Source organism: Schistocerca gregaria, chromosome 4 (genome assembly GCF_023897955.1).
Source record: "Schistocerca gregaria isolate iqSchGreg1 chromosome 4, iqSchGreg1.2, whole genome shotgun sequence".
Lineage (NCBI taxonomy): Eukaryota > Metazoa > Arthropoda > Insecta > Orthoptera > Acrididae > Schistocerca > Schistocerca gregaria.
Genome location: NC_064923.1, coordinates 373865586 through 373884286, shown reverse-complemented (window position 1 = coordinate 373884286; position 18701 = coordinate 373865586). Strand labels below are relative to the sequence as shown.

The following is an 18701-nucleotide window of genomic DNA, read 5'->3' as shown; positions in this document are numbered from 1 at the left end:
TTCGTGGCAAAGTGGTATTTCCAGCAGAGACTATGAGTGTAGGACAGTAAATGTTTGACAAGGGCAGTTTGGTTGAACCTGGGAGTAGGGCTGAAGGTGAGGCCTTTGGATAGGACAGAGGTTTCGGATTGGGAAAGGGGTTTGGAGGAAAGGTTAACTACTGAATTGGGGTGTTGTGGTTCCAGATTGTGTTGACTAGAATTTTGAGATGTTGGGGGGACTGGAGCTGGAAGTGGGAGATTGAGTAGATGGGAGAGACTGGGTCTGTGTGCAATGAGAGGAGGTTGAGGTTTGTTGGAAAGGTTGTGGAGGGTGAGTGAGTTGCCTTTCCGGAGGTGGGAAACCAGGAGATTGGATAGTTTTTTGAGGTGGAGGGTGGCATGCTGTTCTAATTTGCGGTTGGCCTGTAGGAGGATGCTATGTACAGCCGGTGTGGATGTGGGAGAGGAAAGATTGAGGACTTTGATTTGGGATAGGAGTTGACGGGTGTGTTCATTGGCAGAATTGATGTATATGTGAAGGATTAGGTGGGTGAGGGCTATGGATTGTGCTGTTTGGAACAGGTATAAGGACTGATGGAAAGAAGGATTGCAGCCAGAGATGGGAACTTTAAGTGTGAGGCCTTTGGGAGTAATGCCAAATGTCAGACAAGCCTGAGTAAATAAAATATGGGAGCGTAATCTGGCTAGGGTGAAGGCATGTTTGAGGAGGGAATGTAAATAAAATTTAATGGGGTCGTTGTAGGGATGTTGTGAGGTTGACATGGTAATAGAAGGTGGAAAGGGTAATATGAGGTTACAGTGAAAGTAAATAGAAATTTATATAGGGAGAGATAAAGGTGTGAAAAAAGTCGAAAAAGTGTTGGTTTGAGATGAGCTATGTTGATCCTGTGTTGAACTTAGGTTGGTGAACAACAATGGGTGCAAAGGTTAGGTAATTATGTTGTCTCCAGATCACGTTAAAGTGTGGGTAAATTCATGAAAAATTCGAAAAACATTTTTCGAAAAAAGTTTCGAAAGAAAAAAGTTTCAAAAGAAAAAAAGTTTCGGAAGAAAAAAGGTTTCGAAAGAAAAAAAGTTTTCGAAAAAAAAATTCGAAAAAATAACCATAATGAGGATTGAGCAAGGGTATTTTCGGTCAGTGTTTTCAGTGTACCTAGATCAGAGATTTTATGTAGAAAAGTTGTGTCATCAGCATACAATATTGTATGAGAATTTATGAATAAGGGCAGGTCATTAATCATTAGTATAAACAGTAAAGGTCCAAGCACTGACCCTTGAGGCACTCTGTACCTAACATTAACCAAATTTGATTTCTCCCTACCAATGCACACAACTTGTTGACGTTTTTTCTAGAAAAGACCTGAACATATATATACTGTTGTCATCGAAACCATAGTAAACCAGCTTATTCAGCACAGTGTCATGCTCTACACAGTCAAAGGCTCTGCTCAGGTCAGAAAATGTAGCCTGGGCAAATCCCTAGCGTCGAACACATCTAGGATTAATTTTACGAGGGAGTCCATTGCATCTGTTGTGGATTTACCTTTCCTAAATCCAAACTGTTTATCACTAATTACATTTAGTTTACCCAAGTAGGCACTAACTTGCTCATACATTATCGTTTCTAAAATTTTTGAAGAAACTGGGGTTATGGATATACTTCTTTAACTAGCGGGACAGTTCTTTTCCCCTTTTTTGTATATGGGCACAACTCTAGAAATCTCGGGGAACTTACTTTCAACTAGGCATTTGATAACACAAAAGGTTAAAGGATAAATCACAAAATCAATAACATCTTTCAACAAATTACATGACATATCATAGTAATCAACACTAACTGAAGGTTTGAAATTTTTCACTATTTTTAGGATATTATTTGGGCTCACTCCTGTGAAAGTGAAGGTGCTTGGGGAAAGCTTTTCAAAGCAGCTGTCCATAATACTAAGTCCATTTTCAGGTGGTTTCATTATTGAACTACTAATTTCTTCAATGGACTGAATGCAATATTTATTAAATTCTTCTGGGGTAATGGCAATTTCCTCATTGTGTTGTTGCACTCCAAATTTCTATTCCATAACTCAGGTTAGAGGAAAATATAGCATGATATGCAGTATTTAGGACAACAGTGTCTTTGCGAAACTTGCTAATCATATTAATTGCAAATATATTCTTAGACAAATTACATGATAGTGTCACATTTTAGATTGCTTTGAATTGTTAAACAGAGGGATTTTACACTAAACTATTTTTTTAGTACTTCATTGCCTATATATAGTTTAATTTCATCATTAAATCTACTGTTGTTAAACTCCATGAGACATTTTTTACTACTGCTTACATTTAAATGGCTTTCATTAAACTACTGAACAATTTAATTTGTCATGTTATTACAGTGAGTCCCTAGTTCAGTAAATGATTTCTTTTACACACAATGGATGTATCGTCTGCATACAGAACTATTTTGGAACTCTGAGAGCAATATCTTATGTCATTTACATAAATCAAAAACAGAAGTGGACCCAGTACTGAGCCCTGAAGAATCCTGTATTATTTTCTTCTTCTTCTTCTTCTTCTTCTTCTTCTTCTTCTTCACAGATGGATAAATTAGGGCCACATGTAATCAACATTTGTTGGCCTTCCTTTTCACTCAGTATTCCTTCATACACTATGAATGGGCTAGTTTTCATTGCACAGACCATGTATGTCAGTTAGTTTTTCTCTCTTCTTCCTCAAAACCCCATGTGTTTGTGATTTTTCTGATTTCATTTCTGTCATGTACATTTGGAGACCCTAATTCTTTTTCTATCTGTTTGTACTAGTTTGATCTTGTAGTTTGTTCTTTAAAAATGTATGGATTTTGTGGGTTAACCTGTTTGAGTCCATTCTTTCTAAATGCCCCATGAATTGCATTCTTCTCATACGCATTGTGTCTGTTATTTTGGAAATATGTTTATAAATTTCTGCATTGGGTTTTGGATAATGCACACCATCTTTAGTTCTTAGTCCTAGGATTTTCCTCATTTTTTTACATTCTTTCACTTCCAATTTTATCAATTTCCATATTTTTTTATCCATGTCCATATTTTATATTAGTGATTTTGGATTTGTGAACACCACTTTCAGTGTTAAGCAGTACCGACTGTTTTCGGTTACTCATGTTAAGATTTTATTAGGTCATGAACAGTGCCTCTGATGAAAATGTTTCATAGTTTTTTGTAATAGGATTGTGGCATTCACATTTCAAAAGCTTTGTCAAGGTTGATGTATATACCTGCAACATGTTGCTTGTTCTCAATGTCACTTATTATCTCTTCAATTAACTGAGCAGCAGCTGTGCTCGTTGATTTATATTTTAAGAATCCATACTGATTTTCAAATATTAAGTTGTACTGTATACGGCTTTTCAACTATTTTGGAAAAGACAGGATGAATTGAGATTGGTCTGTAGTTTTGAATTTTAAGTTTGTTTCCTTTTTTAAAGACTGGTGCTACCTGAGCTATTTTTAGCCTAATTCTATTATACAGAGACATTCTGTCTACACACTTTTAATACATTAATACTGAGGCCACCATGCCCTGTGGAACTGGAAGATTCCAAATGGTTAACGATGTTATTTATTTCTTTGAAATTTGTGGGGGCTAGATATATGCTATGCTCAGATGGATTGCCTTTAAAATTATTCTGCAGGTTATTATGTTTGTCATTGATAGCTTCCCTTACTGAAGAAAAATATTCATTGACTATATTAGTAATTTCAAGTTGATATTTTACTACCATCCCATTGTGGTCAATATTAAAGTCCACACAGTATTTGTGTGTGCCTGTTCTAAAACTGTTTAGCACTCTCCAGACACCATTAGTAACAATGTGTGAAGCCTGAAGCTCATTTGCAATGTTGCTGCTCATAGTCTGTATTAATAAATCTTTCTAGTATTCTTGATAAGTTTTGAAGGCCTCCTTTAGCTTGAGATTTTGTCTATTATTCAACATTGCACTGTGGCATAATTTTAATTTTTAAGTTTCAGTGACATCATTATTTATCCAGATACTTTAGTTTATATTTTTAGTCTGATTAACTTTTGTGGCTACAACTGGACATATGGCCTGAAAACAGTACTAAAAGTCAGCAGCAAAGCTATCATAGGAAAACGTATTATTCTCAAACCATGGTATGTGTGCTAACAAGCAGTTCCGTCTGTTGACTATTATAATTATACACAATTATTTTGCTTAGATATAGTTTCTTTTTGGTGACAAAGGGCATCTCATTTGCCTCTAATTGAAGCTGTATCACACAGTGATCCGAAGTGACTAGTTTTAGAACAGCTGCACTGTAGGAAATATGGGTCATGTTTGTTATTATATTATCCAGACATTTTTTGCTGTTGCCAATGTCTCCAGTTGGCTCATGGACAAGTGAGGTCACATTGAATTCACTGAGTAAGACGTGTCACTTTTTGGTGTTGGCATCATTGGTTTATAAGTCTGTATTTATATCCTCTGTATTTGCATGTCCTTTCAACCCAGAAAATGTACTGTCTATATGTATCAGCAAGTCAGATAAATTTTTGAAAAATGTATTCATATGTGACCCAGGTGGCCTATACACACCAATAATTACTATATTTTCTCTGGCCCATTTTAGATGTATTGCAGCAAATTCTGTGATTCCTTCAATGCAATACATCAATAACACTGAAATTATTTGCTTTAACAGTGAAGATAGCTATACCACCCCCAGACTTGTTTTCCTACTGAAGGCAGAATAAAATTTCATGGAGAGTGTATGACTAATGCTAATTAGGTCTTCAGTGTATCAGTGCTCAGTTATGACTAAAATATCAGATTTATCAAGACATGTAATAACACCCAGATCATCGCTTTTGTTTTTAAGACTACTGAAATTCTGGTGTATAACATTGAGTCTGAGATTCTCCTGCTGGACTGTAAAGGATGATATAGGGCTACCAAACTATCCAGGAGGCTTAACAAATTTCCCAGGCTTGCCTGTTGTTTGTGTAGTAGTTTCTGGTTTGATGATTGTGCCATTCCATGGCAATCCACTTATGTACACAGCTTTGTGGATAATTTCTTCTAATTTACTCAACAATTATTTTGCTGACAGTCTTTTTCCTCTTTTATTCATATGCGTACCTTGAGTTGTGTGCAGGTCTCTTTGTAGATTGCTGACATTTACCAAGGACACATTGTGAAATTTATTACATATTGTTTCAAGCCTATCATTTGTCTCGTGAAGTTCACTATATATTGTGCCACTGTGGAATATTAATGATAATTACTTTACTGTTAATCAACTTACTGAGTGTCACAAGCTGTGTCAAAGATCTAAGAATGAATACATTTATGTCCTCACTTACATTACTCATGCTACATTTTGACCAGTCTAACAAAAAGGGCCTGGACTCTAAAACTAAAGTAAAGAAATGACTACCTAAAGTGTGTGCTATGCAGTGGAGTTCTGCAGCTCATTTGGTGAAAACCTGATCTCGCAGTGAATATGTAAGGGACAGTCAACTGAAAACAACACATGTTGAAAAAAGTAAGTTAACTATTTATCATTGCAAAAGTAACTGCCATAACTGTTAATACATTAACACCACAATGAGGCAAGATGGTAGTGCCTTCAGAGAAAAATGTTTGTAGTTTGCCTACAGAACCATGATTACTCTTAAGTGTGCACCTTGCCATCAGAAGCAAATTGAAGCCACAAATGTCTTTCTCAGGGCTCCAAAAATGTGAAAATAGCTTGGGGACAGATAAGGATTGTATGGAAAATGTTTAAGGACTTCTGAGCAAAACTTCTGCGATGTAGTCAGAATGAGGTCATTCCGTTGGAGAATAATGCACACACACATGTTGCCGAGGTTTTTTTGACTACACTGCACAAGTTTCACTGGGAAGCCCTCACACATCCCCCATAGAGTCCTGGTCTCTCCCTGTGTGATTCCTATATCTTGGGAACCCCGAAGAAAGATATTCATGGTCATCAATTTGCCTCAGACAAAGAGGTGGCCACAAGTGTACAATTATGGTTCTGTAGGCAACTGCAAACATTTTTCCATGAAGCCATTGACCATCTTGTCTATCAGTGAGATAAATGTATTAGCTTTTATAGCAGTAACAAACAGTTCACTTACTTTTTTCCATCTATCTCGTTTTAATTTTAATGCCCCTCATATATGACCAGATAACAATTATGAAAAGGCCAGATTGCTACTCACCACATAGAAGAGCACTTACTTTTTTCCATCTATTTCGTTTTAATTTGAATGCCCCTCATATATGACCAGATAACAATTATGAAAAGGCCAGATTGCTACTCACCACATAGAAGAGCACTTACTTTTTTTCCATCTATTTCGTTTTAATTTGAATGCCCCTCATACATGACCAGATAACAATTATGAAAAGGCCAGATTGCTACTCACCACATAGAAGAGCACTTACTTTTTTCCATCTATTTCGTTTTAATTTGAATGCCCCTCATATATGACCAGATAACAATTATGAAAAGGCCAGATTGCTACTCACCACATAGAAGAGCACTTACTTTTTTCCATCTATTTCGTTTTAATTTGAATGCCCCTCATATATGACCAGATAACAATTATGAAAAGGCCAGATTGCTACTCACCACATAGAAGAGGTGTTGTTTCACAGATAGGCACAATGAAAACACTGCTAAACATTAATATTTGATACAAAAATATTTTTTTCAGAAACAGCAAACACACCCACACATTTGTACAAGCACAAATCACATACACATTGCCACTGTTTCTGGCTGCTCTGCCCTGACTGCAGATTGTAACTGCATTTGATATTTCAGCAATCAGGGGTGGTTGGTGGGTGTAGGGAGGGTGACAGATAGCAGTGTACAGGTGGGGGAAGTCGATTTCCTGCTTGTGACTCATATTGCTGCAGTACACATAGATGCAAGAACTGTGCCGTATATCACCCCACTAACACCTGCTGCAGTCCTGTCATAGGTATTTCCTATCCTGTCAGAAGTAGGGCTACCTGTGGAAGCAGTCATGTGATCTACAAACTAAGCTGAAACCATTGTGCTGCTGTCTACGGTGGCATGACAAATACCAAGCTGTCTGGCCACATGAATAATCACCAACCAACAGTGGCCGGAAGACAGCTGGAGCACCCATTTGCTGAATATTCTGCCCTACAGTGCTTCAGTTCGGTAACTGTTTCACAGCCTATGCCATTTGGATTCTTTCTGTGAACATCAGGTTTTTAGAGTTGTGCAAGTGTAACTCTCCACATGAAATATCCTTTGTTCCCGTAACCTCCTAACACCTCACACCTCATATTCAGCCAACACAACTATAGACTTTTCCCTTTCTCTACTTCTCTCCTCTCCCCTCCCATCTCCCACCCCTCCACCTCGTGCAGCCTCACAATTCTGCATGTAGCAGCCCTACCCTGTCTCCATTATATCCCTACATGCACTCATAGGCAGCATAATATTGTTTCCCACCCCTGTCCTGGTGTATCTTCTCTTCTCCACCCCATACTTGCTCTTTGCCCCCACAACCCATCCTAAATTGCTGTTCACATTAGATGCAGTTGCAGTCTGCAGCTGGGGCACAACAGCCAGAGACATTGGCCATGTGTGTTTGAGTTATGCCTGTATGAATGATGAGCATATCCTCTGTTTCCAAAGAAGTACTTTTTTGTCCAAAATCTTAAATGTTTACCAGCCCTCAGCTTAGTGCCTCCTCAATGTAGTGAGTAACAATCTATCATTTTCATAATATTATTGTAAATAAAATAGAAAGAAACTTCCACATGGGAAAAATATATTAAAAACAAAGATTCCAAGACTTACCAAGCGGGAAAGTGCCGGCAGACAGGCACATGAACAAAACACACAAACACACACACAGAATTACTAGCTTTCGCAACCGATGGTTGCTTCTTCAGGAAGGAGAGGGAAAGACGAAAGGATGTGGGTTTTAAGGGAGAGGGTAAGGAGTCATTCCAATCCCGGGAGCGGAAAGACTTCCCTTAGGGGAAAAAAAGGACAGGTGTACACTCGCACACACACACACACACACACACACACACACACACACACACACACACACACACACACACACACACACACACACACATCTGCACATACACAGACACAAGCAGACATATGTATTATAACACACTATTCTCCTTTCATGAAAATTTTTCAGGTAAGATTTTATTTTTATGTTATATTTCAACAGCTCACTCTGACCTTACAATTTTCATCATTTTTTTGTGTCTTCTTGAATCATTACAGAGAGGAAACCTGAATACAATGAAGCTGGACAAGAGTGTTATTTAGATGTATGTCGGGCTCTAGGAGTAATGCCTTCCACAAAATTTTTAAAATCATTACTTGGGACAAAAGTAAATTTTAGGGTGAGTATGTGAAAAATGTGATGTGTTCAAAGTAAAGTACAGTATCATCAGTAGTTTAATAAGTCACAATTACAAAGTACTAACACAAATTCCTTACAGACAAATGGAAAAACTGGTAGAAACCAATCTTGGGGAAGATCAGTTTGGGGTCTGAAGGAACGCATAAGGCAATTCTGACCCTATGACTTATCTTAGAAGATAGGTTAAGGAAAGGCAAACCTACATTTATACAATATGTAGTTTGGAGAAAACTTTTGACAATTTTGACTGGAATACTCTTTTTCAAATTCTGAAGGTGGCAGGAGTAAAATACAGGGAGCAAAAGGCTATTTACAATTTATACAGAAACCAGATGGCAGTTATATGAGTCAAGGGGCACAAAAGAGATGCAGTGGTTGAACAGGAACTGAGACAGGGTTGCAGCTTATTCCTAATGTTATTCAAGCCATACATTGAGCAAGCAATAAAACTAACAAAAGAAAAACTTTGAGTAGGAATTAAAGTCCAGGGAGAAGAAATAAAAACTTTGAGGTTTGCTGATGACACTGTAATTCTGTCAGAGACATTTGCTGATACTTGGAAGAGCAGTTGAATGGAATGAACAGTGACTTCAAAGGAGGGTGTAAAATAACATGAATAAAAGCAAAACAAGGGTAATGGATGCTGAGGGAATTAGATTAGAAAATGAGATACTTAAAGTAGCAGATGAGTTTTGCTACATGGACAGCAAAATAACTTATGATTTTCAAAGTAGAGAGGATGTAAAACGTGGACCGGTGATGGCAAGGAAACCATTTCTGAAAAAGAGAAATTTGTTAACACTGAGTATAGATTTAAGTATCAGGAAGTTTTTTTGAAAGTATTTGTATGGAGACCTCCCCATGAACCATGGACTTTGCCGTTGGTGGGGAGGCTCGCGTGCCTCCGCGATACAGATAGCCGTACCGTAGGTACAACCACAACGGAGGGGTATCTGTTGAGAGGCCAGACAAACATGTGGTTCCTGAGGAGGGGCAGTAGCCTTATCAGTAGTTGCAAGGGCAACAGTCTGGATGATTGACTGATCTGGCCCTGTAACAATAACCAAAACGGCTTTGCTGTGCTGGTACTGTGAACGGATGAAAGCAAGGGGAAACTACGGGCTTAATTTTTCTCGAGGACATGCAGCTTTACTGTATGATTAAATGATGATGGCGTCCTCTTGGGTAAAATATTCTGGAGGTAAAATAGTCCCCATTCGGATCTCTGGGCAGGGACTACTCAGGAGGATGTCGTTATCTGGAGAAAGAAAACTGGCGTTCTATGGATCGGAGCGTGGAACGTCAGATCCCTTAATCGGGCAGGTAGGTTAGAAAATTTAAAAAGGGAAATGGATAGGTTAAAGTTAGATATAGTGGGAATTAGTGAAGTTCGGTAGCAGGAGAAACAAGACTTCTGGTCAGGTGACTACAGGGTTATAAACACAAAATCAAATAGGGGTAATGCAGGAGTAGGTTTAATAATGAATAGGGAAACAGGAATGCAGGTAAGCTACTAAGAAATGTATGATGAAATAAAAGAAATTATTCAGATAGTGAAGGAAGATGAAAATTCAATAGTCATGGGTGACTGGAATTCGAGTGTAGGAAAAGGAAGAGAAGGAAACATAGTAGGTGAATATGGATTGGGGCTAAGAAATGAAAGAGGAAGCAGCCTGGTAGAATTTTGCACAGAGCACAACTTAATCATAGCTAACACTTGGTTTAAGAATCATGAAAGAAGGTTGTATACATGGAAGAAGCCTGGAGATACTGGCAGGTTTCAGATAGATTATATAATGGTAAGACAGAGATATAGGAACCAGGTTTTAAATTGGAAGACATTTCCAGGGGCAGATGTGGACTCTGACCACAATCTATTGGTTATGACCTGTAGATTAAAACTGAAGAAACTGCAAAAAGTTGGGAAATTAAGGAGATGGGACCTGGGTAAACTAAAAGAACCAGAGGTTGTACAGAGTTTCAGGAAGAGCATAAGGGGACAATTGACAGGAATGGGGGAAAGAAATACAGTAGAAGAAGAATGGGAAGCTCTGAGGGATGAAGTAGTGAAGGCAGCAGAGGATCAAGCAGGTAAAAAGATGAGGGCTAGTAGAAATCCTTGAGTAACAGAAGAAATATTGAATTTAATTGATGAAAGGAGAAAATATAAAAATGCAATAAATGAAGCAGGCAAAAAGGAATACTAACGTCTCAAAAATGAGATCGACAGGAAGTGCAAAATGGCTAAACAGGAATGGCTAGAGGACTAATGTAAGGATGTAGAGGCTTATCTCACTAGGGGTAAGATAGATACTGCCTACAGGAAAATTAAAGAGACCTTTGGAGATAAGAGAACCACTTGTATGAACATCAAGAGCTCAGATGGAAACCCAGTTCTAAGGAAAGATGGGAAAGCAGAAAGGTGGAAGGAGTATATAGAGGGTCTATACAAGGGCGATGTACATGAGGACAAAATTATGGAAATGGAAGAGGATGTAGATGAAGATAAAATGGGAGATACGATACTGCATGAAGAATTTGACAGAGCACTGAAAGACCTGAGTCGAAACAAGGCCCCCGGAGTAGACAACATTCCATTAGAACTACTTACGGCCTTGGGAGAGCCAGTCCTGACAAAACTCTACCATCTGATGAACAAGATGTATGAGACAGGCAAAATACCATCAGACTTCAATAACAATGTAATAATTCCAATCCCAAAGAAAGCAGGTGTTGACAGATGTGAAAATTACTGAACAATCAGTTTAATAAGACATAGCTGCAAAATACTAACACGAATTCTTTACAGACAAATGGAAAAACTAGTAGAAGCCGACCTCAGGGAAGATCAGTTTGGATTCCGTAGAAATACTGGAACACGTGAGGCCTTACGACTTATCTTAGAAGAAAGATTAAGGAAAGGCAAATCTACGTTTCTAGCATTTTTAGGCTTAGAGAAAGCTTTTGACAATGTTGACTGGAACACTCTCTTTCAAATTCTGAAGGTGGCAGGGGTAAAATACAGGGTGCAAAAGGCTATTTACAATCTATACAGAAACCAGATGGCAGTTTTAAGAGTCGAGGGACATGAAAGGGAAGCAGTGGTTGGGAAGGGAGTAAGACAGGGTTGTAGCCTCTCCCCGATGTTATTCAATTTGTATATTGAGCAAGCAGTAAAGGAAACAAAAGAAAAATTCGGAGTAGGTATTAAAATCCATGGACAAGAAATAAAAACTTTGAGGTTCGCCAATGACATTGAAATTCTGTCAGAGACAGCAAAGGACTTGGAAGAGCAGTTGAACGGAATGGACAGTGTCATGAAAGAAGGATATAAGATGAACATCAACAAAAGCAAAATGAGGATAATGGAATGTAGTTGAATTAAGTCGGGTGATGCTGAGGGAATTAGATTAGGAAATGAGACACTTAAAGTAGTAAAGGAGTTTTGCTATTTGGGGAGCAAAATAACTGATGATGGGCAAAGTAGAGACGATATAAAATGCAGACTGGCAGTGGCAAAGAAAGCGTTTCTGAAGAAGAGAAATTTGTTAACATTGAGTATAGATTTAAGTATCAGGAATTCATTTCTGAAAGTATTTGTATGGAGTGTAGCCATGTATGGAAGTGAAACATGGACGACAAATAGCTTGGACAAGAAGAGAATAGAAGCTTTTGAAATGTGGTGCTACAGAAGAATGCTGAAGATTAGATGGGTAGATCACATAACTAATGAGGAAGTATTGAATAGGATTGGGGGGAAGAGAAGTTTGTGGCACAACTTGACCAGAGGAAGGGATCGGTTGGTAGGACATGTTCTGAGGCATCAGGGGTTCCCCAATTTAGTATTGGAGGGCAGCATGGAGGGTAAAAATCGTAGAGGGAGACCAAGAGATGAATACGCTAAGCAGATTCAGAAGGATGTAGGTTGCAGTAGATACTGGGAGCTGAAGAAGCTTGCACAGGATAGAGTAGCATGGAGAGCTGCATCAAACCAGTCTCAGGACTGAAGACAACAACAAAACATTGTATGGAGAGTAGTGAAGTATAGAAGTGAAATATGGACAATAAACAGTTTATACAAGAAGAGAATAGAAGTTTTTGAAGTATGGTGTTACAGAAGAAAGCTCAGAATTAGATGGTGACTAATGATGAGGTACTGAACAAAATTGGGGACAAGAGGAATGGGTGGCACAACTTGACTAGAAGAAGGGATCTGTTGGTGGGACACATTCTGAGGCTCCAAGGGGTCATCACAAATTTAGTATTGGACGGAAGTTTGAAGGGAAAAAATTGTAGAGGGAGACCAAGAGATGAATACAGTAAGTATATTCAGAAGGATGTAGGTTGCAGTAGTTACACAGAGATGAAGAGGCTTACACAGAACAGAGTAGCATGGGGAGCTGCAGTCTTTGGACTGAAGACCACAACAACAACAATACTTTCTTCAGGCAAAGTGTTTGCTTACGAAGGGCTAAAACAGGAATAACTTGAGCAGGCTAACAAACATACAAATTTAATGATTTGTACACTCATTCAGAAGTTTAATCAGGATTGGAATGGGGTGTGGGCTTTTCATTAGAACACAGTGCTCAGATTTTGCAAAAGAAACTGTATCAGGTTATTTACTGATGGGGATTACATGGTGAGGATTGCCAGTAGCCTGAGAGAAGATAACTCCAGCAGGCAGAGACACATCTTGAAGGAAAGAGCAAATTCAAAGCTGAAGGACTAAGCCATTTAATGTCTGTTCTAGGTGGTAGCATATATGAGAAGAGAGAGTTATTTTCCAGTTGTGGCTCTGGAAGCCCTCAGTCTCACCAGTCAGGTCATTTGGCAACATGATTTAATTGCCAAGGTGGCTTTGCTAATGATGATTTGGTCTTTTCTGGAGTGACCTAGTTGACTGTTGTTGGATCAGCTGAAAGGCAAAGAGCAAAATAGGTGGGATCTTTGTCAAAATTAAATAATAAATATTACTTGCATTTTGGGCCTTGGGGCATCTTGTACATCTTCTCCTCCTCTCCCTGGAAGAGTTCACCATGGGTGAACTCCGCAACGTCAATGGGGTCATAAACATAGGGAGTTAACAATATTTAATTTTCATTTAACAATGCAACATTTTAATTTCATTTAGCAACTCAGATCTCAGAATGTAGGTGTAATTGTTTCACCACTGTGCAGTAGTTACAATTATCAACACAGGACTGTGATGGTAATGGAGTTACAAAGATAGCCAAAGCTGTTTTCAGAGACAGCTTTGAGAAGTATGAGCAACTGAAACACTTATACAACAAGGATTAAGATATAAAGTAAAAATAATCAATACATATTTACAGGTTGGGGTGATTTTTTAATTTTTTCAATTAATAAAGAAAGTGAATGATTGATTTCTAATGTTATTTGAAGAGATGATGGAGTTTGTAATAGCATAGGATCCACATTACATTGAAAGGTCTCCCGTCAGACTGAAATCGGTCTGTTTTAGAATGACATGAGCACACAGTCCCAACATCCCTATGGTGACCAGGTAACCACCAGGATGGCACCAATTGTTTGCTAACCTAATGGTAAGGCAGACTGATATTACAGAAAAGGATATTACAGAACAGGATTTTGAAGCAATTGCATTTAACTGTAAGCAGGGAGGATGAAGCACTATAAGTTAAATTTATTTTGAGTTCATTATCACTGCCAATTAAGTCCACCATGTAATGATGTACCTATCTAATTGATCCATAAAAGTTGAAGAAACTGAAAATATGTTAATGTGTGTAAGGCACCAAGTCAACTATTTGAGTAAATCTTTCAGAGCATCAGCCAGAATGACATATGAAATTAAATAGGTTTGACTACTAAAACTACAAAATGAAAACTACAAAATATGACACTTCTCATTGTACTGATGCATCTTATAAACAAATAGCCAAACATTTATAATAAATATCTGAAGGGTGATTCATCGATTCAAATTTATCACAAAAGCAAGGTAATTAAGTCCCATTAAACTAAATAAATAGACCATAAAAATAACCAGTGACATTAAAACAATATCAAGTGAACAAATAAGCACAATAATTAAATACTGCTATTTGAAACTCACAAAAGCAGACAATTCATAAGACAAAACCAAAATAATAGTTTTTTTATGCAAGCACTCTTTTGGCTCTTGTTTGTTTGAGTTTCCCCACACAGTCACTCCATACTGTAAGTATGGTTCGAAAAGTCCATGATACTCTGTACACAGAAGGTTCGTGTCTGAATACTGTGATAGCTGCATCATTAAGAACGTGACAGAGCTCAGTTTCTTACAGACGTTATTTTTATGCTTTTTCATTTCAGTTCATTATCTACAAGAATACCTAAGACTCTAGCAGATTCTACTCCTTCCAGCCCTGTTCCATCGACCTCTAAGTCCATGTCTACAACCTTCTCCTTGTTTTTAAACACTGCATACATAGTTTTTTTAGACTTATAACCAGTTCATTTTGCAACAGCCATTGAGCTGTGACATATGCAGATATGTATGCTCTTCTCTCAAGCTGTTACATATTTTGGTCAGTATTTAATATTGTCATGTCATCAGCATACAATATTTTCTTTTCTTCCTCCTCAACACCTATATCATTAACAAATGCATTAAATAACAATGGCCCCATTTCTGAACCCTGTGGCACTCCATATTTGATGGGTTTGGTTGCTGATTGGTATGGGTTTCCTAATGATACATACAGCTTGGGGTTGCACAAGTATGATTTTATCCATTCACCCGGTTGCCCTCGAATCCCATAGTTTCCTAATTTTTGTGTCAGCATTTCATGGTCAATGGTGTCAAATGCTTTTGAAAGATACATTGCAGAGACACCCTTTTTTCATCTAAGGACTGTAAAATGTATTCTGTTAGTCTGGCAAATGCTGATTCTGTAGATTTACCCTTTCTGAAACTATGTTGTGAGGGTATGAGAATGTTATGTTTGTCCAAATAATTAACTAATCTGGTGTACATAAGCATTTCTAGGATTTTCAAGAAATCTGATATTAGTGAAAATGGTCAGTAATTGTTGGGGTTATCCTTATTCCCTTACTTGTACACTGGCACCACCTTCGTTATCTTCAGTTTTTCTGGAAAAATTCCATCTCTGAAAGAACAGTTTGCTATGTTCAGCAGTGGTGTTATTATCTGCTCACTTACCAGCTTTATTACATAATCTGATATTTCATCATCACCAGCTGATTTCTTGGACTTCAGTTTCTGTATAGTTCTCTGGTGTTCATCTTCCATGACTGGTCTTAAGAACATAGTGCTGCATGATCTTTTTGGTACCTTAATACTCCTCTGTTTTTGACTATTTCTTTCCAATTTTAAGTTTTCTACTACACTGATATAGTTATTATTCAATATGTTTGCTATTTCCATACCATATGTGACCACTGTGTTGTCTATTTTAATTGACCTAATACCTTCTTCTTTGTTTTACCTATCTTTTTCCTTCCTTTCAGCATTAATGGCATTGTATGCTGCCTTTGCCTTGCTTTTTGAGTTCATTATGGTGGTGTCAATTGCTCTTGCTTTTGCTTAAATGCAAGCCATCCTTCGCTAGTGAGTTTTCACATATGAATTTGTTTGGGTCTATAAAAACTGCCCCAAGACAATCACATTGTTCTTTAAGGGCGCAGTTTATTTTGGTGATATATTTTTCACTCACTGACGTTCTGTTTATGATTCCGCTAAGTATCAGCTGAGATACTGCATACAAATTTCTTGCAGAATGAATCATTTTTCTTGTTTCGTTTGCCATTTCGTCCTCACTGCTGTTCCTTAACGAATTTGTTCCAACATGTATAAACACCTCTTTATAATTATGTCTGGTTTCAGAATCTGGTTCTGTAGTATCTTGTCTTGCATTTACCATATTTTTACAATGTTTACTGAGTTGTGTTCTAATTCCAGGTCATACATTGATCTTGCAACTGGAAACAGCGACATTCTTCAGCAGCGAATTGCCAGTTATTAAAAAGTCATTTTCCTTCTGTTGCGTATCTGTCACCTTGTTTTTCCTGATGCTATATGTCACCACCTTCCATTTATATTCATCTTCTGGTTTTTGGCTTACTGAGTTTACTGAGACATCAATGGGAACACTTAAATGTTGCTTTTAAAGTCCAATCATTCACTCATATTTTCGCAATCTTCTTGCTTTTCTGTTTGATGGTTTTTACGCACACAGGATATCTTTTCTTGTATTAATGCATAGTTTTCTTTCTTGATAGCCGAAAGTTCAGTTTTTAATGCCTCAATGTCACTTTGTATTAACTTTAAATTTCATTTTTTGTATCAATTACACTTACAAGTCGGCCATTTTGTCATGTAAGCAACCGTGACATGTCCATGGAAAATCATCACTGACGAATTTTAGATTTACTTTCACGCACTTTTCATGTACTCAGTAGTTGCATTTGATACACAGAATGCCCTTCATCACATGCTTTTCACATTCTCTACTCGAAGAACTGTTCATCTTTTGCCTTTTTAACATGAGAGAAGCCACACTACACTTTCCTATCAGTGCCATCTAGCAAGATACCTTCAAAACAATGTGGCAACATTCTCCACAATGATAGCTTGTGATCTGCACCTTTGTAACAAAAGTTTTCAAATTCAACAAACTCTGAATATAGCTTTGCCATATCAGACAGTGGTGAAAACTGTGTATTGCAATGTCTCAACATATTGATATAATGCAAACATAATACAAAACCATTTATAGTACAAGCAGATAACAAAATATGGAGGAATAAGTAAGAGAGTGAAACAAGGCTGAAAGGGCATACTGGTTAATTTTGGTATAACAGAGAATGTGTAACATGCAAATGTTAAAGTAGTGATGCATTAGTAGCCAAGGGGCTTGCTAGCCTTGTGGAGCCAAGGCACAATCACATTAGAGCATACAGCGGTATGCATCGAACGAAAGACGTCAGTTGTGTGACTGGTATTGTATGATGTAATCTGGATGTCCATAAAGGACAGGCTATTGCTCATAACAACAATCTAATGGGGAATAAGTGTTGTACAAACAGTTGTGATAACAAATTAATACATTTAAAAAGAAATTATAAGGCACACAGGCAACTTTACAAGAATGGCGCAAGTGCAACAGATTGACATAGAAAATATTAACTCTAATCACCCTAATACTTCTCAATCCCTAAACCATACATTGTACAGAATGATGGAATGTAAATAATAGTGATGTGACTAAATCGGTTGCTGTTTAACGGTTTTGGTGCACAACAGGTTTTTTGTCAAATAATTCTTCCTGAGTTTTGGTGGAAGTTGTTTCTCTTCTTCAAACAAAGTTGGAAATTGAACTGGTGTATATACATTCTGATCTGCCTTATGCAAGTTTTTAAGCTTCTTTTCAAATTCCACTTTTTCAGGTGAGGTAGAGTTAGAAAATCTTCTCTTAAAAAAGAAAAAAAAGAAAAAAGAAAAAAAACTTTCTTCAGTTCTATCCTAATGATTTTCCTGGTACCGCCCAATTTTTTCTTACTTTTGTTTTATCTGCAACACTGTGGTACATGGTTTAGTGCGTTGTCACAACATAGCCATTCATTCTGGATTCCCTAACTTCCTTGTAGTAGGAACACTGACATCCCCCAATCCCCCCTACTTGGCCTTTTTGGGAGTTAATGGTGACTTGAAAATGGTTTTGGAAGTCATTGTCTAAAAATGGCATCAAAATCATGGTCACACTTCCAAACCACTTTGAATATCAAACCTATTGTGTAGATTACCTTTCTTCCCAATCCACTCAGTCTACAATGTGGCAGTTCCAATTGACTGTGAAAAGATTTAAGAAACAAAAGGCTTATTCTGTGCATCTGTATCAATGATAAAGATAAGCTGTATGCTGTTGATTTTAGCTTCCACATTTGCCACTTCAGTGAGTCCAACCTCTCTTATTGGATTCATCTTGCAATAGGATAGTAAGGGACAGTGGTACTCCTGTATGTGTTTCTCATATTTGCATTCCTTTGTGCACCTCTGTAATATGTTTGGTTGGTCTAGCGATGCTGTAGTGACCAATAGTTTGTTCTCATGTGTCTGATCTTTCCACAATATGCACATGCTGGTGTCAAACACTCAGGAGACTTGTGACACGGGGATTCACAACTTTTGCAATGACTGCATATCAAGGGTGGTTTACCTTGGTGGAATATTGAACAAATTACTGAGACATATTGCAC

General features: G+C 37.7%; 1 protein-coding gene across 1 annotated transcript in view; it reads left to right on the top strand.

Annotated features, from left to right (window-relative positions):
• Nucleotides 1–18701, top strand: part of LOC126267734 (leucine-rich repeat-containing protein 74A-like) — a 322570-nt gene that overhangs the window by 156813 nt on the left and 147056 nt on the right. The window contains exon 4 of the mRNA XM_049973037.1: nt 8315–8436. Within this exon, the coding sequence (XP_049828994.1) occupies nt 8315–8436 (122 nt within the window). The remainder of the gene's footprint in view (nt 1–8314; nt 8437–18701) is intronic.